We start from the raw sequence: 24,293 nt of genomic DNA, 5'->3' as shown, positions 1-24,293 counted from the left end.
TGCCATGACAAAATACCAAAGACTTGGTGGCTTGAACAAAGGAAACCTACCACTCATGGTTCTGGAGGCTGGAAGTCTGCTCAAAGTGTTGGCAGGATTGGTTTCTCCTGAGGCTTCTCTTTTTGGCTTGACTTTGGCCACCTTCATCCTGGGTCCTTCCACGATCTTTCTTCTGTGTAAGTGCATCCCTGGTGTCTCTTATAGAACACCCATCGTGCTGGATTAGGGACCTACCCTCCTGGCCTCATTGAACCTTAATTACCTCCCTGTTCCCAAATATAGCCCTGTTGTGGGTTAGAGCTTCAACATAAGAATTGGTGAGGGTGGGCACAATTCAGGCCTTAAGCAGAAGTTATCAGGTGGTAAGTATTTTGGGGAAAAAAAGGAAGATAAAAGTAAGATAAGAGAGATTGTGAGTACCATGGGGCGGGGATTGCAGTTCTGAACAGTGTAGTCAGGATAGACTTCATTGAGAAGGTGGCACTTGAAGATCAAGTTACATCCAAGTGCTGTTATAGCACAGGGACCGGGAGTGGAAGAATGGTGTGGTGGGGGTAGGTAAGGGACATAGAGCAGGCAGCTCATAGAAATAGGTTCTGATCCCAGCTCTGCGTCTTTTTGGTGGTAAAACTTTCAAATGTCATCACCTTAGCCTCCACAGTCCAGTTTCTAAATATACTTGTCTCTGTGAACTTGGAACTCCAGAGTGTACACCCTTCAAGGGCACAAGGGAGAAAGGATTTTGTGCTTGTGTACTGGCTAGGGCCGGTGATGGGTAACAAGTTAGAAGTTCTTGCTTTGGAGTTTTATTTTTATCCTCTTATTTGTTAGGCGGGAGTGGGCTTTGGGTTCACTCTCGTGAGTGTTACTAAGAACTCCGTATTAGGATGAGCTCTTCTTCTCAAAAGACCTCTAGTATAACCAACCTAAAGTTCCGATTACATGGCCTATTAGAGGGGAGCAAGCTGCCTGGGAAAGTGGCCAGTGGTGGTGGAGAATACTTGTCCTCTTTGGTCTTTCTCAGGGAGTGTGTAGCTCAGTGGGTGAAGGCCTGCTATCGTGTAGCCAAGCCACAGAAGCCATCCCATAATAGGCCAGTTAGCTCTGCCCTGACCACATACTCCACGCCAACCAACCACGCTAAAAATGGAAAAAGGGACATTAGTGGAAAAACTGGTGAAATCTGAATAAAATCTGGAGTTTAGCTCATAGCATTGTGAGTTTCTTAATTCTGACAAACATACCATGCTTATGTAAGATGCGAACATCGGGGAATGCTGAGGGAAGAATATATGGGAACTCCTTGAGCCATCTTTGGAACATCCCTGTAAATCTAAAATTACATCAAAATAAATGGTTTTCTTTCTTTTCTTTTTTTTTTTTAAATGCCCCCTCGTGAGGGGCACCTGGCTGGCTCCGTCAGTGATGCGTGCTACTCTTGATCTCAGGGTTGTAAGTTCAAGCCCCAAGTTGGGCATGGAGATGACTTAAAAATAAAATCTTAAAAAAAAAAAAAAAAAAAAAAAAAGCCCGTCATGGTCTCAGAGATGACTTGAGCTACAGATATGGGTTTATTCACCGTGACTGGAAAAACAGTTCCAAGTGCGTGCCCCAGTGTTGGTGGGTCAGAAGCGTCCATTTCATAATAAGGCAAAGTGGGATATCTCTAGTCTGAGCTTCTCTCTGGCAAATTCTTCCTCACCTTACCACCCACCCCAGGTTTTTGCTTTGGGTATTGCCTCTGACTCATGTTTATATTGAGGATTTTATGGCAGCATAATTGCCTGAAAGCATTATTTTAGAATAAGATTAAGTGGGGGGAAGCCTCACAGGTCAGTGAAGCGGCAGCATTTATACAGGGAAGAAGACATTTAGGGAAACCAGAGAGAAAAATGTCCACTTTGTAGAGGCAACTCTTCTTAAAATATGATCTCTTCCAAAGATTCGGAAGCGCACGTTCTTCAGAGTCCGCTGCTCATAGAGCGTATTGTATTTTTTCCTGCCCAGGTCCCAGCCTGTTTTGATCGGGTTGTGGTCCCTCCTGCTGTCAGCACAGTGTGATTGTGCATTCCATGTTTCATAAAGTCCGGGGGCAGCTAAGAGGGGGAGTGGCCTTTTGTTTATGTATATATATACAATGCCTTTCTTCTTTTGACAGCTGCAAATCAGAAGGAGCCCATGAATCTTAATTTTAAAGTGAAAGAGGAGCCCAAGGAAGAGGAGGCCTTAAGTGCCACTTTGCCTCGGTCCAGCTACGTGTTCAGCCCGGAATCGGAAGTGCCGGCCTCGAGCATCTCTGAGGACACCCTTAAGCCCCAGGAAGGGAAGGGGAATGTGCTAAGGCAGGATATGTCCGTCAAAGCAGCGTCTGAACTTCTCATGAAACTATCAGGTACTTGATTTATTCTAAAATATTCACATTCTGCTCATTTCATTTGTAGCCAACTGGGCTGCTTCCTGCATGGGCTATAATTAGCCTAATGGTAGCAATATCACATTATTGAGGCGAATTCAGGAATGACGGGGTGCTTGGCTCGCATTTCTGCGTCGCGTGTACGAATTTGTTTGCAGATGTTGTCTGCGTACCTGGTCTTGTGAAATACAGCCTTCTTTTCCTGGGAATTGTTGGAAAACACTGCTGCTTTCTAAGATGATGCCGGTCATAATCTTGAGTGCATTCTAATGACATGCAAAGCACTTTTGTTAATTGATCAAAATATTTTTTCCTAATAGAGGGCCTTTCTTCTTGTGTGTATTTATGCTGTATTCTTTAAGAACCATTAAAAATATGTTTCTTAACTTAATAAGTAGTTGAGATGGTGCTTGTAGTAATTAGCAATAGAGTAGCAGTAAGAGGTTTTATGAAGAGAAAATTTCATAGTGGACTATTATAATAATCTAAGTTCTTAGGATGAATGAACACATTTTTAGTAGTATCTAAATGTAATCTACCTGTCAGAGATAGGAGAATGGGTTATAATTTGAAATTAATCTATTTGGGGTTCTTTTCCAGTCTCCCATCTGCCCCCCTTAGAGCATGTAAAAATTTGGTGTCTTTTAAATTCAAAGGTGTGACTTTCAGAGCATGGAAAGAAAAGTTGTATCAATAATAATATTCTTACCAAGTCATATCCCAGCCTCAGTTCACTAAAAGCAATTTTTTAGAAACTATATTCAGAATGCTCATACGAATCAGAAACTGTTTTCAGTCTGTAACTCCCTGTACTTGGAGGATGAAAGCAAGAGATGCATCAGAGATCTTCCCTGTCATTTCCTCGGTGCCATTCTGATGGTGTTTCTGGGTGACCAGTAGGTTGGAAAGTAAGAAATTAATAGGGGTTTACTTAGAGCCATTATATCAGAACAGCTGAAATTCCTGTATTTGCCAGTTGGTGGGGTTAAGAATTCTTTCCTTTGATGTTAATTTAGAACACACTGGAACTTCACGGGAACATGATTTGTGATAGATAAAGCAGAGTACAGTTATGACATCCTTATTATAGCCCTGTTTCTCTAAACTTTGCAGTGATCGTACAGCTTCTTGTTAGCAGATGGGAGGCCTAGCAAGATTGTGCTGATTGCTGAAAGCTGAAATTTTAAAAATACGATGTTCAGGCCAACATATTTTCTTATACTTAAGGTCTCAGTGACATAGAATAGTATGTCTGTTGTTTTTCTGATCGAGTCCAGGGGTCACACAGCTCTCTGATTCTTCTCCCGTAGCATAGGCTTTCACATTGCAATGACCCTCTTCCAACAGTGGCTCCGGTCGGCAGGATCCCAGTGTATGCTATTTCTGTTTCAGAGTTTGCTGGGCAACCAGTACTGTGAGCAGAGAGAGGTGGGGTGGCCCCAGAAGATAATATGCCAAAATGAGATTTCAGGGAAAATTTTCTTTAAGGAAAACATTTTATCCTAATCTTTTTAGCTGATGTGATTTTGGACACTGAAGTATGAAATCATTTCCTAGATAATAATGAGATCCCTCAAATAGACTATGGCCATATAGCCATACAGCCATGCACCTTTAATGATATTTGTGGACAGCAATGGCCCTTCTAAATGTTTATGTTTATGTCAACTTTTGCTGAGTTTATGTGCTGTGGAGTTCTGTGACAGTTGATTGGATGACATAGTCATATCTCCAAAGGGCGTCTGCCCTGCTTCCTAGTTTGCTTGAAAGACTAAGGTAACTTTTTTTTTTAACCCCAGAAAAAAATCCTCCAGCGTTCTTTGTGCAAGAGACTCAGGTCAAAGAAATAGCGTCCCAGCCCCTGTCCTCTAAATGCATATGGTCTAGTCAGAAGTCCAGGGCAATGAAATCCATTCAATAAACGTTTTGCACTTTGAACTCCATACTTCTACACCCTAGCAGACTATGGTCAGGTAAACTGTAAAGTTTCCAAGTCAGTCCTAGAAATAGACATGTGACTTAAAAACAGGTATCTTTTCATTCCTAAGCCCCAAGGTAAAGGGGACTCACCCTTTACTGGGTTTACAGGATATTAGAGTTTCTTATCATAGATGGCTCAGTGCTCTTGGAAGGAGGATGTAAGGGGAAAACTTCCTATATTCTCTTTCCTCCAGCTGCAGTTGAACAATTTCAGTATTCATGTCCTGAAAGGCATCCACGTAAAGAACTTGTCAGTGTCTTCAAGTCCCCCTTCCCGTGATAGCTCCTGTCCCTCAGCAGACAAGAGGGATAATTCATCTCCCAAAGCCGCCATACAGGTTAGTCAGGGATGCCTTCGATTCATCTCAGCTGATACCCCAAAGCCTGGCCACGGGTGTTCTCATAAACAGGAGTCTCTACCGCTTCCTGCCTTGCTAATTTCCATGTATGGTCGGTCGTCTGCCACATTGAGGAAAATCCTTTTGGCCAGGAAGAGTTGGGTGAGTGAGAAAAGTATGCCCCATGCATTATCACACACTTTGTTTCTTCTTCCAGTTTTGACCAAAGGAATAGCTAAGATGTGGAATAAAAGGATTTTTCTTCTTTGTTTTTTCTTTCCTTGAGATTAGAAGCTGTGATCTGTAGTGTAGGCCCTCGGTCTTTTCACTGAATTAATAAGAGGAAACTGGTCAACAATTTTGGCTGCTTCATTTCCAGTTTTAAATTAATTTATGTTATGTCCTTAATGATGGATGTTGGGCACAGGGCCCAGTCAAACATCATGTGAGACCTTCCTGGGTGGAGAAATGTCTGTAGGTATATTGTTTTCCAAATCGACATTTACGTTTTATGGGAAAAACACAGATGAGGTAGAAGCTAGGCTAAGTTTTTCATTAACTGTGTGTTTGGGAAAATCTGAGTTTTCTTCCTTCCTGCGGCTCAAGTTCTACTTCCAGTTGTTAATTGGGAAGTGAAGTGCCTGACAGCTGGGCCAAGTAAATTGATTACCATAAAGAAAGCAACCCACTCTGAGGAAACCGCTGGATGTCTGTGACTACCTGTTGTTATGTGACACAAGGCAGCCAAAACAATCAGACTTTTCTGCTGAAGTGCAGAGTTGCCAAAGATAATTCCCAGAAACCTTGATTCAAGGAGGCCAAAATCCTGAAGTTCAGAACAGAGGATCTGTAACGTTAGACAGACGAAGAGAATCCTGTCACTATGAAACCCTGGTTTTGCAACATCGAGCGACCTCACAAACTTTTGGAACAGATGTGTTATCATAGACGTGACGCAGTGCTGAAGGTGACACAAAACGTGATCTGTTTAGTCTCTGTTGTGTGGGAAGAGGAGTAGCCAGACACACAGACATGAAGAAATGCCCCTTCTCCTTTTGGGAAGCCACATGTTTGCATGGGAATGAATGCATAAAATGTACCATGTAGGTGGTTGGATCTAGAAGTATCGGGTTAAAAATGCCATTTTAAACATGGGAATTCCACAAAAATAAAAGCTGAAGTTATTTCAGAAGCATTAATGAAAAATTAAGCACTGAAGTTTCTCTAACATGGTAAATAAAACTTCATATTAGATCTCAATTCGAGACACCCCTATAGGTTTTCTTACTTCTGTGCACAAGGAAGGAAACCAAGTTGATTTCTGTTCATTTCTGATTCATATTCATTTATCCCAGTCTAGTCTTAGAGAGAAATATAAATTATAATTGTCTCATGTAGAAAAATCCAAGCAGGCCTGGTTTTGAAATACATAGAGATGTTGTGAAATATACACACACACACACACACATATATAAAATTATGCATCATAATATATATTATGTATATATATAAAATAATTTTTCTTTTAAAGTAATGTCTACACCCAGCATGGGTCTTGAACTCACGACCCCAAAATCAAATTACATGTTCCACCAACTGAACCAGTCAGGCACCTCATAGCTATGAAATATTTAGAACCAGATAAACTTGGGTGGAATGAAGTCTAAGGTGAGGTTAATCTCTGCAGTGAACTGAGAGAGAGAGGAAAGAGACCCCAAAATTGACTTTAGTAACCATTTTAATTATGGCTCTTTTGGTTGGACATAATAAATCCTCTTCAGCCACTTTAGGCAAGCGAGGGGAATTTAATAGAAGGTGCCAGGTTTGGGGTTAACTTATGGAACCCCAGAGCAGGGATGCAGAAGGGCGTGAGTCCTTCACCGAAGCCGGGGTCTGGAAGACCATATGGGAACCAAGATACTCTCACTCCCTACCTCATCCCTGCTTCTCTGTGCATACAAATGGACCTTTTCTGTTGCCCGGCTCACATGGTGGGAAATGAAAATTTCTTGCAGCTTCTGAGTTTGCCTCTTGTTCAGAAGAGAAGCCAGACAGAAATTTCTTAGTCCCAATTCCAAACTCCAGCTGATTGCCTCAGCTGTAGATGGGATCCACCAGTGGAAACTTGGTAAGAGCATGTGGGGGGAGACACGGCTGCAGTCATATAGGATGGCCAGGAGGGAGAAGAACCCCCAGAAATGCATCTTGGGTGGGCAAGAATGGAGGTGGCGTGAAACCAGGAAGATAAACAATATATGTATGAACCACAAAAGTTTGAGGAGCAGATTATGGTAATTGCTGTTATTTAAATATTGAATGTAAATGTGTTTTGGCCTTTGAATGACTTCTACCTTTCTTTTCCGGTAGACTCTTGGGGAAGAGCCGCCCAGCCAGGACTTTGCCTAGCCAGCTTCTCCGCTCTGTAGGTGGTGAGGCCGGGCTTCTCAAAGTGTGGTTCCCCAGACTGGCAGAATCAGCATGGGTGGGGGAGGACAGAGAAATGTTCGAAATGCAAATTCTTCAGCTCTACTCTGGACCTCACTGAAACTCTGAGGTTGGAGGCCCAGCCGTCTGTGTTTTGCAAGCCTTCCATGTGATCCTGACAGCTAAGTTCTGAGAAGCACTGTGCTGAGGAAATGGTTAGTTAAAGCAATAAGTTTTGTCCATCTGAGAAGAATGCCTTAGGTTAAAGCTAAAAGAGGACAAGGCTCTATCAAACATACATTTTCCTTTTTATTTTTATTTTTTAAAGATTTTATTTATTTATTTGACAGAGAGAGATGACAAGTAGGCAGAGAGGCAGGCAGAGAGAGAGGGGGAAGCAGGTTCCCCGCTGAGCAGCTATGGGGCTGGATCCCAGAACCCTGAGATCACGACCTGAGCCGAAGGTTGAGGCCTTAACCCACTGAGCTACCCAGGCGCCCTGCATTTTACTTTTTTAAAAGACCACCTCTTCAGTAGAGATTCTTTTTAACGTATTACGAAATAACAGTATCTGGAAACCTTTTTTTGGAAGGGCACATGTACCTAGTAAATCAAGATAGTGTTGCTTTTGAGCCTTAGGTTAATACTGCTTTTTTCAGTGTTTTCTGGTGTTAAGTTTCATGAGTATTCTTGGACCATGTTGGCTTTTGTTTTGTTTTGTTTTTAAGAGGAAAAAGCTCCTCCTTTCCCTCTCCCCAGCAAATCAAAGACCATGTGAGAGACTGTCCTATTCTAAAGAATTCCTGGAGATAAATAAGAGATTTTAGCCAAACCATTTCTCAGGACGATAACTATTCACTCTTCTGTTTGGGATTTCTCCTTTGGAAAATTGTCGTCTGATCAAACTTGATAAGCAGGATGGCTTCAGTAATAGTCTACAAGGGTGGAAAGTAGGTGTTTCAGTTTTCTATTAATGTCAGCTCAGACTGGTCTCCTTCAAACCTACCCGTCCTCTAAGTGGTGGAACCACACAGGAGGGCCAATCTCACTTTGCTCCTGGTGGTTCTACTTCCTCACTCAGTCCTAGAGCAAACAAACGGACGTGGTAGCAAAGTGAAGGAAAAGATTTAAAGAATAATTGTGAAGTATCAGTTGAGAAGCGTTTTGTTTTTTTTATTTCATTAGTACTGTCTATTTATCACATTGTCAAATGCATGGTGCTGAGAATCTGAGAACACAAAAATGTCAAACGGCGTTGTTACTCAGCCTGAAACGAGAAGTTCTTTTTTTCACTTCCACTCTTTTGAGCACCTGGAGAAGCTGGTTGAATCCAGAATATAAATTCTAAGAATTTATCTATTTCACATTGTTATGTTTTTGAGGGGACTTCTAGACTGATTTTTAAGCACCATTTCATTTTTAAAAACATCTTCCTTGAGAGTTAATTCACATACCATAAGATTTACTGATTTAAAGTGTACAGTTCAGTGGTTTTCAGTTTATTCACAGCGTTCTGCAGCCATCATCGCATCTAGTCATGGAACATTTTCATCACCCCAAGAAGAACTGTGTACCCATTAACAGTTAGTTACGCCTTACCCATCCCCAAGTCACTCCCACCCTAGGCAACCACTAATCTGCTCGCTCTCTCTATAGATTTGCCTGTTCTGTACATTTCATATGAATGGAGGCCTACAGGATATGGTCTCTTTTAACTGGCTTCTGTCAGTTAACATAATGTTTTTAAAGTTCACCTCTGGGGGCACCTGGGTGGCTCAGTAGGTTAAGCATCTGCCTTGGGCTCAGGTCGTGATCCTGGGGTCCTGGGATCGAGTCCCACATCAGGCTCTCTGCTCAGTGGGGAGCCTGCTTCTCCCTCTCCCTCTCCCTTTCTTTCTGCTTGTTTGCTCTGTCTCTGTCAAATACGTAAAGTCTTTTTAAAAATTTAAAAATAAACTTCATCTATGTATCAATATTCCTTTTTGTGGCTAAATAATATTCCACTGGGAATTATTGGAATAAATATACCAGTAATGTCATGTTAATTTTATTCATGGTATAAAATGGATATATACCACATTTTGTTTATCGAGTCATCTGCTGAGGAACATTTGGTTGTTGCCCAACTTATGGCTGCTGTGAACGTTCATGTACAAGTTTTTTTGTGGACATATGTTGAGTTTCTCTTGGGTATATACCTAGGAGTGCAACTGCTGAATCAAGTGGTAACTCTATGTTTAACATTTTGAGGAACTGCCAAGTCATTTGCCAAAGCAGCTGTGCCATTTTACATCCCCACCAGCAATGTATGAGAGTTCTAATTTTTCCACATCCTTGCCAAAACTTACTATTGTCTGTCTTTTTTATGATAGCCATCCTACCGGGTATGAACTAGTACCTCACTGTGGTTTCAATTTGCATTTCCCTGATGACTTAAGATGCTGAGCATATTTTTATGTGCTTGTTGGCCATTTGTGTATCTTCTTGGGAGAAATGTCTATTCAAGTCCTTTTCCTGCTTTTTGAGTTATTTGTCCTTTTATTCTTGAGTCGTAAAAGTTCTTTAAGTATTCTGAATATATGCCCCTTAGTGGATGTAGGATTTGCAAATATTTTTGCCTACTCTGCTGTCTTTTCATTTTCTTAATGGCATTATTTGTAGCACAAAAGGTTTTAATTTTGATTTAGTCCAGTTTATCTCTTTTCTTTGGTTGCTTGTGAGCACCACCACATTTATCATAATTCCAGAAATTAAGTAAAAATGCAGACTTGCTTAATATTAAAATGAAAGCCTCTCTTTACTTATATGAGGGCAGCATTTAATTTGCAGATGTAAAGCCTATGAAAGCTAATTTATTGACTGCAGGCCTCCTAGTAGAATTGACCTGTCTGATTTCTGTATTTTGCAATAGCATTCTGTAGTTCAGCTGATGGCAAAGAATATTTGTGTGTCAACTTTTTTTTTTTTTTTCAAGATTTACTTATTTATTTTAGAGAGCGCAAGAGCAGGGGGAGAGGTGGAGAGAGGGAGAGAGAGAGAGAGATTATCTCAAGCAGACTTTGTGCTGAGCACAGAGCCTCCTGTGGGGCTTGATCTCATGACCCTGAGATCATGACTTGAGCCAAAATCAAGAATGGGACGCTTAACTGACTGAGCTACCCAGGTGCCCCGAATGCCAACTTTTAAAATGACTTCTAATGAATGTGACTATTAATGGGTTTGCAACTAATGACCAGATCACTTTCCTCATGCCTTATATATCCTAAGCAACCCTCAGAATATGTATGTATATGCATATGTATGTGTTTATGTATGTACACACACATACACAGGAAACCCATGGCTGGGGGAGTTCAATCTTAAATAAAGGATTAGACTCTAATTTCGGTGCTTGAAACTCAGTGGGAACTGAGGGTATATGGAGTGTGAAAACTATGTCTTATACCAACAGGGACTAGATCACTTTAATAAGATAAAAATGTGACATGTTTATATAGCACAAAGAATCCTTTTCTTGAAGGTCTAGATCTTGTTAAACTTAATGGAGATGCAGCGGTGTTATTTTCCTGACTGTATAGACAGCACAGAGTAGCACCAAGGTGTGTGCATTCGGAAGGACCATTCTTTTCCCAGCAAGAAGAGGTGATTTGCTTCGAGCAGATTCTCCCACCATAACTGGTGTTACCCTCACTCTTTGACTAGCGAGCAGCCTTCTACTCATTTCATAATTTAACACGCAGCTTACAGATCTTGGAGGCACAACCTGAATGGCTGTGGCTGCCCTCCCACCTCATGTGGGAGCTCTTCCGGCTCACCCCCAAGGGCCAGCCCCTCTGCATCTCCCCCCCCCCCCCCCCCCCCCCCCCGCCAAAGAGCCCTCTCCCCTCTGGTCATCCTTTGGCTTTCTTGACATGGCTTCCTCTGCCTCCCACACTGAGGCCTGCGACTTAGAAGGACCGGATTCAAAAGGGCTCTAGTCTTATGATCATCTCCCTGTTGCATAGCTGCATATATTAATATAGCCGCGAAAATTTGTATTGGCGTGTGTTTCCAGAAACCAGGCAAGAACTCTGAAAGGAATGTCGTTGGCTCTACCTTCGTTATAGAGTCCTCTTCTGTTTGGCTGAACTCGGGGAGGGAGGGGTTTGATCCCAGCTGTGAGGGTTGAGGGTGGGGCTGTAGGGTGGGGTGGGGGTGCAGGCAAGATAGGTTGATGAGGAGATGCTCCAGGTCTTCCTTGGTACTACTGAGCAAAAATAAATAAATAAATAAATAAAAAGATACCTAGAAAATGTGCTTGCAGTTGGGGTAGTGTAGAGTCCTGATTCCTGTGCTGGTTTTGGTTTCCTGGGATAAATGACTACAGAAGTTATCCACAACACAAGCTGTGGCACAGAGAGACCACTAATAAATACTATTCGACGGTGACAACTCTACAAAGAAGCTTTATCGTCTGAGGGATCCAGGTGCAGTGTGGATGCAAAAATTCGAGTAACCGGTCCAGCATTCTGTCCCCTTTTTCACACAGAAGACAAAGGTCCCTGCCAGGTAGAAGCCATGTGCCCTATCTCCTCTTACTGCTCTAGCTTTTTGTGGTTTTTACCGCAACCTTCTTGGCCGTATGTTACCACAGTTACAGTCTTGGGAGAAGGGCATGACCATTAGTTCCCTCAACGAGAGATCTAAAACATTCTCATTCCACAGTAGCTTTTCTCTCCCTTGCCATGTTGACTTTTCACCTTTCACGTATTCGTGTCAAGGAACGGGACCATTCACATGTATGATGAAAGCCCAGGGATTCCATGTTCATCTGGATACAAGCTGGTATCACAGATCTACCTCTGGAGAAGGGAATCCTTACCTACTTCAGGCAGCCTGTCTGCTACTCATGGCCGCATCGCCCACTGAACAGGGGCTCTAGGGAGTGGTAGTGTCTGGGCCCCTTATGGCACTGAGCACCGAAGATACTCACAGTCTGATCACAACAGGCCCTGTTTATCTTGGGTAGGGGAGTGTCCAGAGTGGCCCAGGAATGGGAAACTTCTATGAAGCAAACTTTTCTCTTTTATGGCTTCTGTTTTTCTTTTTTTTTTTTTTTAATGTTTTTTTCTAAATTCTAAAAATTTTAGTGTTGGCGCGCCTGAGTGGCTCAGTGGGTTAAGGCCTCTGCCTTCGGCTCCAGTCATGATCTCAGGGTCCTGGAATCGGGCCCCGCATCCTGCTCTCTGCTCGGCGGGGAGCCTGCTTCCCTCTCTCTCTCTCCCTTGTGCTCTCTCCCTCTGTCAAATAAATGGATAGAATCTTAAAAAAAATTTAGTGTTACTAGTTTTAGGTATACAATTTAATGCTGTATATAACTCAGTGCTCAAGATAAGTGTACTCTTAATCTCCTTTATCGATTTCACCCGTACCCCCACTCACCTTCCCTCTGGCAAGCATCAGTTTGTTCTCTGAATTTAAGAGTCCGGGTTTTTTGTTTGTTCGTTCCTTCCTTCCTTCCTTCATTTGTTTCTTAAATGCCACATGTGACTAAAACCATACGGTATTTGTCTTTCTCTGACTGACTTATTTCACTTAGCATTATACGCTCTAGGTCCATCCATGTTGTTACAAATGGCAAGATTTCATTCTTTTTTTTTTTTTTTTTATGGCTGAGTCATATTCTGTCGTGTGCACATGTGTGTGTGTGTGTGTGTGTGTGTCTAAATAAGATACACATCACATCTTATTTATTCGTTCATCTACAGATGGACACGTGGGTTGCTTCCATATCTGAGCTATTGTAAATAACATAGGGGTGCATATATATTTTTGAATTAGTGTTTTCATTTCCTTTGGGTAGAAACCTAGTAGGCATGGCAATTCTATTTTTAATTTTTTGAGGAACCTCCATACTGTTTTCCACAGTGGCTGTACCAGTTTGCATTCCTACCAACAGTGGGAAGAGGGTTCCTTTTTCTTTAAATCATCACCAACATCTGCTGATTCTTGTGTTGTTGATTTTAGCCATTTTGACACAACGTATTATCCCATTGTGGTTTTGATTTGCATTCCCCTGAGTAGTGATGTTGAGCATCTTTTCATGTGTCTGTTGGCCGTCTGTATGTCTTCTTTGGAAAAATATTCATGTCTTCTGCCCATTTTTAATTGGACTATTAATTTTTTTTGGTATTGGGTTAAGTTCTTTATATATTTTGGATGGTAACCCCTCATTAGATATATTGTTTGCAAATATTTTCTCTCATTCAGTAGGTTGCCTTATTGTTTTGTTGATGTTTCTTTTCCCTGTGCAAAACTTTTCATTTTGATGTAGTCCCAGTAGTTTACTTTTGCTTTGGTTTCCTTTGCTTCAGCAGACATATCTAGAAAAATGTTTCTATGGCCACTGTTAAAGAAATTACTGCTTATGTCTTCTTCCAGGAGCTTTTGGTTTTGGATATCATATTAGGTTTTTAATCCATTTTGAGTTTATTTTTGCCTGTGGTGTAAAAAATAATGATTCTGTTTCATTCTTTTGCATGTAGCTGTCCAGTTTTCCCAACACCATTTGTTGAAGAGACTGTCTTTTCCCCACTGTGCATTCTTGCCTCCTTTGCTTTAATTGACCATATAAGCATGGGTTTCTTTGCGGGATCTCGATCCTGTTCTCTTGATCTATGTGAGGTCTTGTGCCCATACAACACTGTTCTGATGACTACAGCTTTGTAGTATCTCTTGAAATCTGGAATTGGGATACCTCCAGCTTTGTTCTTCTTTCTCAATATTGTTTTGACTATTCAGTCTTTTATGGTTCTGTACAAATCTTAGTATTATTTGTTCTAGTTATATGAAGAGTATTATTGGTATTTTGATAGGAATTGCCTTAAATCTGCAGATTGCTTTGGGTAGTATGGGCATTTTAACAATATTTCTTCTTCTAATCTATAAGCGTGGGATATCTTTCCATTTCTTTCTGTCATCTTCAATTTCTTTCATCAGTGTTTTGTAGTTTTTTAAGTGCAGGTCTTTTGCCTCCTTGGTTAGGGTTATTTCTAGGTATTTTATTATTTTTGTACAATTGTAATGAGGATTGTTTTCTTAATTTCTCTTTCTGCTACTTCATTGTGAGTGTATAGAAATGCAGTGGATTCCTATATATTAATTTTGTAGCCTTTGACTTTACTGAATTCATATTTCAGTTCTAGTAGTTTTTAGGTGGAGTTTTTAGAGTTTCCTTTATATAGTATCATGTCATCTGCAAATAGTGAAAGTATTACTTCTTCCTCACTGATATGAATGCCTTTTATTCTTTTTTGTTGTCTGATTGCTGTGACTAGGACTTCTAGTGCTGTGTTGAATAAAAGTGGACATCTCTGTCTTATTTCTGATCTTAAAGGAAAAACTGTCAGTTTTTCGCCATTGAGTATGATGTTGGCTGTGGGGTTTTTATGTATGGCCTTTATTCTGTTGAGATATGCTCCCTGTAAACCTGCTTTGTTGAGAGCTTTGATCATGAATAGATATTGTACTTTGTCAAATGTGTTTGTTGTTTCTACTGAGATGATCATATGGTTTTTATCTTTTCTCCTATAAATGTGATGTATCACGTTGACTAATTTGCAAATATTGAACCACCCTTGCATCCTTGAAACAAATCCCACTTGATCATGGCAAATGGTTCTTTGAATGCCTTGTTAAAATTGGTTTGCTATTTTTTGAAGAGTTTTGCATATATGTTCATCAAAGATATTGGCCTATAGTTTTATTTTTCTAATGTCTTTATCTGGTTCTGGTATCAGGGTAATGCTGGCCTTGTAGAATGAATTTGGAAGTGTTCCTTCCTCTTCTGTATTTTGGAATATTTTGAGAACAATAGGTTTTAACTCTTCTTTAAATGTTTGGTAGAATTCACCTGTGAAGCCATCTTGTTCTGGACTTTTGCTCGTTACAAGTTTTTTGATTACTGATTTAGTTTCATTACTAGTAATCAGTCTGTCCAAGTTTTCTATTCCTTCCTGATCTAGTTTTAGAAGGTTAGATGGTTTCTAGAAATTTATCCATTTCTTCTAAGTTATCCAATTTGTTGGCTTACAACTTTTCCTAATATTCTCTTATAATCCTTCGTATTTCTGTAGTGTCAGTTATTATTTCTCTGCATTTCTGATTTCATTAGAGTCCTCCTTCTTTCTTGGTGAATCTGGCTAAAGGTTTATCAGTTTTGTTTATCTTTTCAAAGAATCAGCTCCTGGTTTCATTGACCTCTTCTGTTGTTTTGTTTTGTTTTGTTTTTTAGTCTCTATTTCATTCATTTCTGCTCTAATCTTTATTATGCCCTTCCTTCTACTCACTTCAGGCTTTGTTTCTATTTCTGCCTTATGGCTTCTGTTACTCTTCTATGAAGACAAAGGTTTGAGAGGGTCATTTTTGCTTTATCTGAATGCGAGAACCAACGACATTCTTTCTGAAGGGGTCTTGTTCTTCCCTTCCTCATAATTCTATTTCCACCACCCCTGTCTCTCCTTTTCCCAAGTCTGGACCATCCTGAGTTTGTGCTGTGAGGTGATTTACTTCCTATTTTCTAAATTTGGGACAGCAGCAGGATTCCAGCACATTTCCTGGTTTCCCTGGGACTTGCCATATTCTTGGATCACTTCTCTCCCCAGCTGGAGAGATGGGGGGAAGTGACAGAATATTGTTGTGACCCACCACATTTCATCTTGGGGCCAAAATCAGGTTGTGAGGGTCATTGTTTAAAGAATGAATTATGAACTCATTTCCTTACTTCCTGCTCCTACCGTCCTTATCCCCATAAACCTACCTAAACATAGACACACAGTTCCCTCCTGTTGCTACCAGAGATTCTTCCTAGGGTTTGGGGGTGGGGGCGTTCATGGAGAGAGCCTTCCTGGGTGTTCATGGAGAGAGCCTTTCTGGAGGCCTCCTGTGGTCCACGTACAAGTAGCCAGATGTACGTTCATAGGCCCTCTGGTCAAGAAGGAAAGAAAAGAGTCTCTCAGCAGAGCCCAAAGACTAATGAGAATGAAAGTGAGCCTGCAGGGATTTCTGGGGCAGACCTTGAGAGCGGAATCCTCCTGCCTCACTCTGCACATTTGATTATTGGTACTCGTCTTCAGATGGAATTCATCGACGCTTAGTTAGCTCACATATTGGATAATATGTAGATAATACCTTTTCTCCTCCACTTTGTTTTAAAGAGCTGTGGAAAAGAAAAAAGAAAACTGGGGAGTAGGAGGATAATTTAACCGAGACAGATGGTGGTCTCTTCTCAATTACTTGTGCTAAAGCCTTTGCGCCCTGTTTATCCCATTTTAAGGCTGTTTAAAATATATTCTCCTAACACATTGTTTGTGTTAGAACGCTCCTTCTATATGACTCTTTCTTGGCTTTCCGGGAGACATCCAGAGCTAAAACCTTCATCGTGCGGTAGCAATGAGTGTCCAAGCGTTAGGGCCTCGTTGTCAGATTTGGGGTTAGCAAATCTGACCCCCCTCTGCCCTCCCACCCCCCCCCCACCCCGCCGTGGGCGCCGGTTGGCTGTTTTGCTGCTCTTCAGCACCTGCATGGGAGAGGACACAGAAACAGAGTGAGGAAGGGAAATTCAAATGAGTCATTTATTGCTACTTGTAAGTAGCTTTGATTTCAAAAACATTTGGAAGAGAAGGTTGAAGCACAGCCAGAATACATCATGAGGATACCCATGCACTCATGTCTCCAAGAACCAAGGGGAATTAAGAGCCCAGAGGGACCATTTTCCACTGTCAAATGGTCTCACGCCCAGTCTAAGGCTTCCCGCAAGAAAGGAGCTAGGGACAGTGCCCTAGCGAAAGCAGACGTTCATTTATCATCGGCTATGAGGGATTTGATCTGTGGCACAATTATGTAAAGAATTCTTCGGGGTTTAAATGAACTCTATCCTATAGTTCTCCTCTCTCTTTCCATTTCTTCTTTATGGTGTTCCTTCTTTCTTCTCATTTTGGTTTGTTTTTTCTTTCACTTATTCATTTTTCGAACAAATATTTATTGAACTCCTGCCATATTCTAAGACTTGCTTTAGGTCCTAGGGACACAACAGGGAATAAAACAGCGCCCTCTCCTGCACAGGTCCTGCGCTCTCTTCCCGCCCCGTCTATCCCAACCCAAACCTCACTGCCCTGCTCTAGTTGGCTAGTGCCTGGGTTAGTAATTCTGTTATGGGATGTTCTGCGCTCTGCACCACGCTTACCAGCCTTTCCCTGCCTGCTGGAAACACCAACCAATGGAAGAGAAGTAATCAAGTCTTCTCAGCAGAGAGACTTGGAGGCATGATTCAGTAATATTTAGCACCACCCAAGGAAAATGTGTAAAACTTGTCTGCATATACTTATACCCTGATACTATCTTTTAAAGGAAAATACTTAAAAAGTTAGGACACTCTCTGCTGTTGAAATAAAACTCTTCACTTGCTCCCTCCTGTCTTTGGGTTCTAGGGACTCTCTCTGTCCTCCCTCCTGAGTGTGCACAATGCAGTGGCCAGCTGATCGCTTGACAGAGCTGGACCTTGCTTTTTGGTTATTTTCATGTCGGCAGGAATTTTACTGAGTCTTGGAGGGATTCTGTTTAAAACCTAAGCATGCACCCTCTTCCCCCGCCACCCCCAGCCAGGAGTCAGGTTCATAGAAGGATATATAAAGACCTATTAATCATTGCGGATGAGGTGAACAGGGCTTAGGTTTATTAAATGGCAAAGGATAATAATAATATTAAGTCGATTTAAGATTAGATCAGATACTTTAATTGACCCCCTTTCCTTCTTTCTTTCTTTCTTTAATGTGAGACAATCGAAGTATATTCTGGACATTAGATGAAAAATAGGTTAATTTTTTAAAAATGAGATCATTTGGAATGTTACCAAATGGCGGACATACAGTTTAAATGCACCTCTTTAGCTAATTTCTAGTGAAATCATCAAATGAAAAGAAAACAAGATGATTGGGGGGGTTTTACATTAACGCTGGGACACTCAGAGTTCAACAGATAATGACAGAGCAGCTCCATATCATCTGCTGGTCAGAGAAACTGACCTCCCGGAGCCTCCAGTGACCAAAGGATTTTCATTCTCGATTTTCACTGGACACACGTGAAACTGATTTCAGAATTTGTTTCGTGTGATGGACGTATCTGACCTGTGATCATCTTCTGCATGACCACAGAGGGACCTCCTTTTTGTCACGCGTGCCTCTTGTGTCATCTAACACTAGGCAACATCAGACCCAGAATCGAGTCCAAAACTTGTGCTGCATCCAAGGGCCCGGTTTCGTGGCCAATCTGAAAACACCAGCGAATGCCCACTTGAGCTATCTCAGCAAGGGCCTGTTGCATTGATTGCTGGTCTGGAGGATGAGAAGGCAAGCTTAAAAATCAACGGAAGGATAAAGCCTCAAGTATTTTGCTCTGATGGAAAATAATGTTCCTTGGACCCCTGAAAGAGAACGTCCAGAGCTTACTAACTCTTCATTATCTTTAAAGTTCAAGTTCCATTACTTGGGGTATATCTGCTCCTTGTAGATTCAGATGGAACACCTGGTGCTCCTCACTGTAGGTTTTTATTTTATTTTTAAAAATAGTTTATTTATTTATTTATTTATTTATTTGAGAGAGAGAGAGAGAGAGAGAGAGCATGAGCAGGGGCAGGGGAGAGAGAGAAGCAGGCTTTCCGCTGAGCAGGGAGCCTGATGCAGGGCTCCATCCTAGGACCTCAAGATCATGACCTGAATCCAAGGCAGATGCTTAACCGAATGAGCCACCCAGGTGCCCTGTAGGTTTTTAAAAGTTTGTTTCCAAGTTGACCCCCTATTTACCTCTGTCTGGTGAACTGTGATTTCTAGAGCACGTAGCTGAATCTTCAGATGTTTATGATTTCTTTCTGAGTTGCCAGGTTGCCTATGATAGAGGGGAAATAACTCAGAGTTTTGGTGAGCCAATTCGAAAGGCCAATTCTGATCAAATGTTTGTGAAATTGTTTTAGGAATCAAAAGTGTGTGTGTGTGTGTGTGTGTGTGTGTGTGTGTGTGTACTGCAGGTCACTGTAGGTCACTGTAGGGCTTTTCTGTTCTGGAAGGTTCTTGTGTATTATCAGAAGAACCAGAGAAAAACCTGCTGCCCCACTGCTTTGTTTCACAGTGAACATTTGCTCTTGGTTTCCCCAGGAGCAGAGGAGCAGTGAGTCCATAGGGAGCGGAGGAGGCTGCTCAGAGTATGTTGCCTCTCTCTGGGGTGTGGCAGCACCCGTGGAAAAGTCAGAGCCTTGGGTTTCGTTCCTCGGAACAGGAAAGGGGAGCTTCTCCCTGCCGAGGCTCCCTGCGCTCTAGGCATCCTGGAAAGGAACCAAGAGCCACGGCATGGAGAAAAAAGAAACTGAAGATGAGCTTCCCTACACCAAGCCTGCACTGATCCAGTCCCCTAAAGAAGGGAAGGTTGTGTCAGGCTGCGGGTGCTCATGTTCCATGCGATCAGTACTTTCCAGAGACAGGGTAGGCTAGAGGAGAGGAGAGGAAGATACCATTCAGCGTGTGAGACTCAGGTTCTTTGTTTCCATATAAAGAACAGGGCTGGGGCACCTGGGTGGCTCAGTGGGTGAAAACCTCTGCCTTCAGCTCAGGTCATGATCTCAGGGTCCTGGGATCGAGTCCCACATCGGGCTCTCTGCTCAGCAGGGAGCCTGCTTCCCCCTCTCTCTCTGCCTGCCTCTCTGCCTACTTGTGATCTCTCTGTCAAATAAATAAATAAAATCTTTAAAAAAAAAAAAAAAAAAGAACAAGGCTAGCTTCTCTTCTCATCACCGGGGACCCAGCTCCGGTCACAGGGGAAGGCCGGGCCAAGGCCACCTCACCCCCACTTTGCTTCTGTCTGAGGAGAGAGAGTCCAGCGGCTGGTGTCAAACTTCTGTGGATTAACATTTCCATTTTGACCTCAATCCGCGCCTCTGCTCAGGGAGGCCTGGGGCTCCGTCTTTCCCTGAGTGACCAAGGAAACACAGGTCGACTCTTTAGCCATTTTGCTTTTGGCAAGGGCAGAGTCAAGCAAGAGAAAGCAAAGGCAGAGAGCGGGCACCTTTATCAGATGCCAGGGGGTGCTAGGCCCTGCGATAGGGTGCCGCCGTGTGAGCTCGTTTCCTGTCCCTGGTTGTTCCTTTCCCATCACCTGGTCCCATTGCCCTGGGCTATTGTTCACAGAGTGTCAGTAATAAACCCGCCATGTACTGGAATCGGGTTTCATATCTGGACCGTGTTTGTAGGACCAGTGAGAACCCCCGTATCTTTGAGGATGGCCCGTTGGAGATGAAAGATTATTAATTTACTGAATTGACACAAATATCACTCTACAAAGTGTACTGTTCCCACAACACGTCATTGGCGTTGCTTCTACACACATTCTTTCAAGCTTCCTATGACTCTAAAATGCTAGTTCGAGATCGTGTTCGTGAGCCACCTGGAGAGAGAAGGGTCAATTTTCATTGTCCATTTCAGTGCTATTGTCAATGTTTTATCTTTTCATATTTTGGGTTTTTTTTTTAAAGATTTTTTTTTTTATTATTATTATTTGACAGAGAGAGAAAGAGTAGGGGAAGGTTTAGAGAGAGGGAGAAGCAGGTTCCCTGCTGAACAGGGAGCCAGATGCGGGCCCGATCCCAGGACCCTGAGATCATGACCTGAGCCGAAGGCAGATGCTTAACTGACTGAGCTGCCAGGTGCCCCTCCTGTTTTATTTCTAAGTTCATAGCATGTATGAGTTCATAGCACTAGGCAGACCCAAGTCAAGAGACAGAGAATAGCGTCACATGCTGTGGGCTGTGCTTCAGGGGATGCAGGTGACAGATACACAGTAAGAATATCGAATGTGCCAGGCCTGTGCAACATCTCGGGAGTGAAAGATGAGTTAGACTCTCGCTCACCCCCGAGAGTTCAGTGCAGAGGGGAAACCCACTTGGCGAATCATGGTGGCAGCTCGCTCCAGGATTTTCAGGGGCCAAATGATCTAGAGGCCAAAGGAGCTAGGGGAGAGTGGGGAGAGAGAGGGTCCCTGGACACCGATAAAGGAATGCTGCTCACAGAGGGAACGCCTGAATACAGATGACCCTTGAACAACACGGGTTGGAATCGTACTGGCCGCTTCTACACGGATCCACGTATACATGGATTTTTTTTTTTTATAATTACAGTACAGTGCCTTAAATGTCTCTTCCTTATGATCTTCTGACATTCTGTTTTCTCTAGCTTACTTTATCGTAAGAACACTGTTTATGAGACATACAACGAACACAATATGTGCTCATTGGCTGTACGTGATCCGTCAGGCTTCTGGTCAGCAGCAGGCTATGAGTAGTTCAGTTTTTGGGGAGTTAGAGGTTACATGTGAATTTTCAACTGTGTGGGGGGAGGAGGGCTCACCACTCCCGACCCCCATGTGGTTCAAAGGCCAAGTGTACTTTTGAAATCTGAACAGCACGTTACTGGGGTGTTTCGGAAGGGGATAGGGGGAGGAAGAGCATGGGAGCATGGCACGTGGAGGCGACTGGAACATTGTGTATCGCCGCACGCAGAGGTATCTGCAGGTGTGCGGAGGGATGGTGGGGGGCTGCGGCTTTACAGGGGACAGAAACTAAGGGAAGAAATCATCCAAGGGTGCAGGAGCCCCAGGGCAGGAATGCGGTGGGCCCCTGCGACAGGCCTGCAGGCTAGAAGCACGAGGCTCTCATGAAGGTATCTGGGGTGTCTCTGTCCTTCTGTCTGGGTTTCCATGAAACCCCGCGCTGGGCCGCTCCCTTGCCTCCTCTTTCCCTCACTCTTTCTTCCTCCTCCCATCAAAGAGTAGAGGTCCCAGTGCCGCCCCATCCGCTGCTTTCTACTCCCCTTGCCTGGGATCTCACCGCGTTCTCTGGAGTCGGATGCCCGCGGTCTGTGTGTCACCGGTGACTCCCCTCTTGCTGCCCACAGCCATCCTGCCCTCCACTTCCTGCAGGAAATTTAAGTATTTAGCCAAAACAGACCTGAAAACGCCCCGCCCTCCGTTATTTCTCCACCACCCGACTTTTCTGTTTTTCCTACTCCTGTTGAGAGCGTCTCCCAAACCTCAAGGCTTTTAGCAGTCATGGAATTATTTTTTTCATCACGCTACCCCTGGCCGTGCACACACGTTCTTCGTAATTCCTCTCACATCGGTCTCTTCATTCTTCCTTCAGACTCCTAGCCAGGCACTTCCAGTTCCTCCCCATTCAACCTCTAGAATATCCTGTGAATCTTTTCCATCCCCCTGACCTTTCGTTCAGGCCCTCAGCGTCTCCTTGCTTGGATTACCACACTAAGCTCCTGACAACTGCCCCCATTTCCACTTCCTCCTGGGCCTTCCAAGTGCCCCTGCCAGGCTGGCCTTCTGAAGTGCAACCTGATCGCGCTCCTCCCCTGGGCAAACCTCCCAAACGCTTTGCTCCTCGCTCGCCCCCATTCCGTCTGGGCTTCCGGGGGGAGGGGGGGCCCGCCGAAGATGCCACGTTCTGCCCCTACCTACCTCTCCAGTTTTATTTCTCTGGAGTATAGTATGACGGTCTTTGTTAAAGGGTTGTTCAGTAGAGGCGTTGGCTTCAGCACCGAGGTTCCAGTGTGAAGGGTTTTAAGGGAAGAGAAGGAAAGGGAGGGAGAGGGGGAGGGGGGATGAGGAGAGAAGGAAAGAAAGGTAGGGTGGGGCAGCAGGGGAGGGAGGGAAGGGGGGAAAGAAGGGGAAGAAGGAAGGGGAAGGGATGGGATGGAGGAGGTGGGGGGAGACAGGAAGGAGGTGGGGGGGGACAGGAAGGAGGTGGGGGGAGGGACAGGAAGGAGGTGGGAGGGGACAGGAAGGAGGTGGGGGGGGACAGGAAGGAGGTGGTGGGGGGACAGGAAGGAGGTGGAGGGGGACAGGAAGGAGGTGGGGGGGACAGGAAGGAGGTGGGGGGGACAGGAAGGAGGTGGGGGGGACAGGAAGGAGGTGGTGGGGGGACAGGAAGGAGGTGGGAGGGGACAGGAAGGAGGTGGAGGGGGACAGGAAGGAGGTGGGGGGGACAGGAAGGAGGTGGGGGGACAGGAAGGAGGTGGGGGGACAGGAAGGAGGTGGTGGGGGGACAGGAAGGAGGTGGGAGGGGACAGGAAGGAGGTGGAGGGGGACAGGAAGGAGGTGGGGGGGACAGGAAGGAGGTGGGGGGGACAGGAAGGAGGTGGTGGGGGGACAGGAAGGAGGAAGGAAGGAAGCCAGGAGGGAGGAAGAGGAAGAAAGGGAAGGGAAAAGGAGAGGGGTGAGGGAGGGAAGGGGAGGAGAGAGGACGGAAACTCTGTCCTGGAGTCAGAAAACAGAAAGGTGGTTGCTGTGGTAGTCCCACGATTGGGGGGGAAGAAGAGGAATGGGGAGTTAGTGTTGAAGGAGTAGCGACGATGAAAACTTCTGGAGGTGGATGGGGATGATGGTACTACAGTGTGCATGTACTTAATGCCACTGAACTGGACACTCAAAAATAACTCAAGTGGTAAATTTTACCACACACCCTACTCTTGGACCTCTTGGCCGAACTGACAGTATAAACGTAGAGTCGCCATCGAAGGTGCAGGTGAGAGGATCTTGGAGACCCCTGTGCAGTGCTCCCCACACTGCAGGGTGGCGGGGATGAGGGAAGAAGGGGTACCGGCCTCACTCCAGATCTAGAGAGCACAGCTTAAGGGACACCCCCCGGGGGCGTTTGTCATGTGTGGTCCTCAGGTGGGGAGCCTTGTGCACTGGCACCCACCCCGTGTCTGCCTTGGGAAAGCTAGAGGGTGGGAAATGGCCAGCTGCTTTGGGGACTGCGTGCATGAGAGATGCTGCTGTGTGGAGGGGGAGGGGCCGGCGACTGAGCTGGCGCTCTTTGTCCTATCAAGTACAGAGGCAGCTGTCAACCCTGGCCTCAGTGTAGACCATTTTCACCCGGAAGGGCTGGCCTGGGTATGGCCTTCAGTGCCTTCCGGTGGGGCCGCCTAGACCATTGGTAGTTGCACAATGACAAAATGGGATGGACAGGTGGATTCATGGAGGGAATAAGGGACCACAGACAAGAGGGAGTTCAGCCACATAAAGGGATCTTTAGGGGAAAGATCACTTCA

General features: G+C 44.0%; 1 protein-coding gene and 1 long non-coding RNA gene across 13 annotated transcripts in view; one reads left to right on the top strand and one right to left on the bottom strand.

Annotated features, from left to right (window-relative positions):
* Nucleotides 1–24,293, top strand: part of ZNF827 (zinc finger protein 827) — a 166,972-nt gene that overhangs the window by 60,989 nt on the left and 81,690 nt on the right. For all 11 annotated transcript variants that reach the window (XR_004283148.1, XR_004283147.1, XM_032332416.1 and 8 more), the window contains exon 5: nt 2,159–2,392. Coding sequence is in view for 9 of the 11 variants with exons in the window: in XM_032332416.1 (XP_032188307.1) it covers nt 2,159–2,392 (234 nt within the window). In the remaining 2 variants the exon portion in view is untranslated. The remainder of the gene's footprint in view (nt 1–2,158; nt 2,393–24,293) is intronic.
* Nucleotides 15,567–22,860, bottom strand: LOC116584311. Of its 2 annotated transcripts, none has more exons than XR_004283151.1 (3): nt 22,699–22,860; nt 18,993–19,074; nt 15,567–16,711 (listed from the first exon to the last, which is right to left on the bottom strand). It is a non-coding gene; the product is annotated as an uncharacterized LOC116584311 (long non-coding RNA). The 2 variants fall into 2 exon arrangements; XR_004283152.1 differs by having other exon boundaries at nt 15,567–16,351.

Source organism: Mustela erminea, chromosome 2 (assembly GCF_009829155.1).
Source record: "Mustela erminea isolate mMusErm1 chromosome 2, mMusErm1.Pri, whole genome shotgun sequence".
Classification (NCBI taxonomy): domain Eukaryota; kingdom Metazoa; phylum Chordata; class Mammalia; order Carnivora; family Mustelidae; genus Mustela; species Mustela erminea.
The sequence above is the reverse complement of the archived record's forward strand: the minus strand, read 5'-3'. Positions and strand labels throughout refer to the sequence as shown.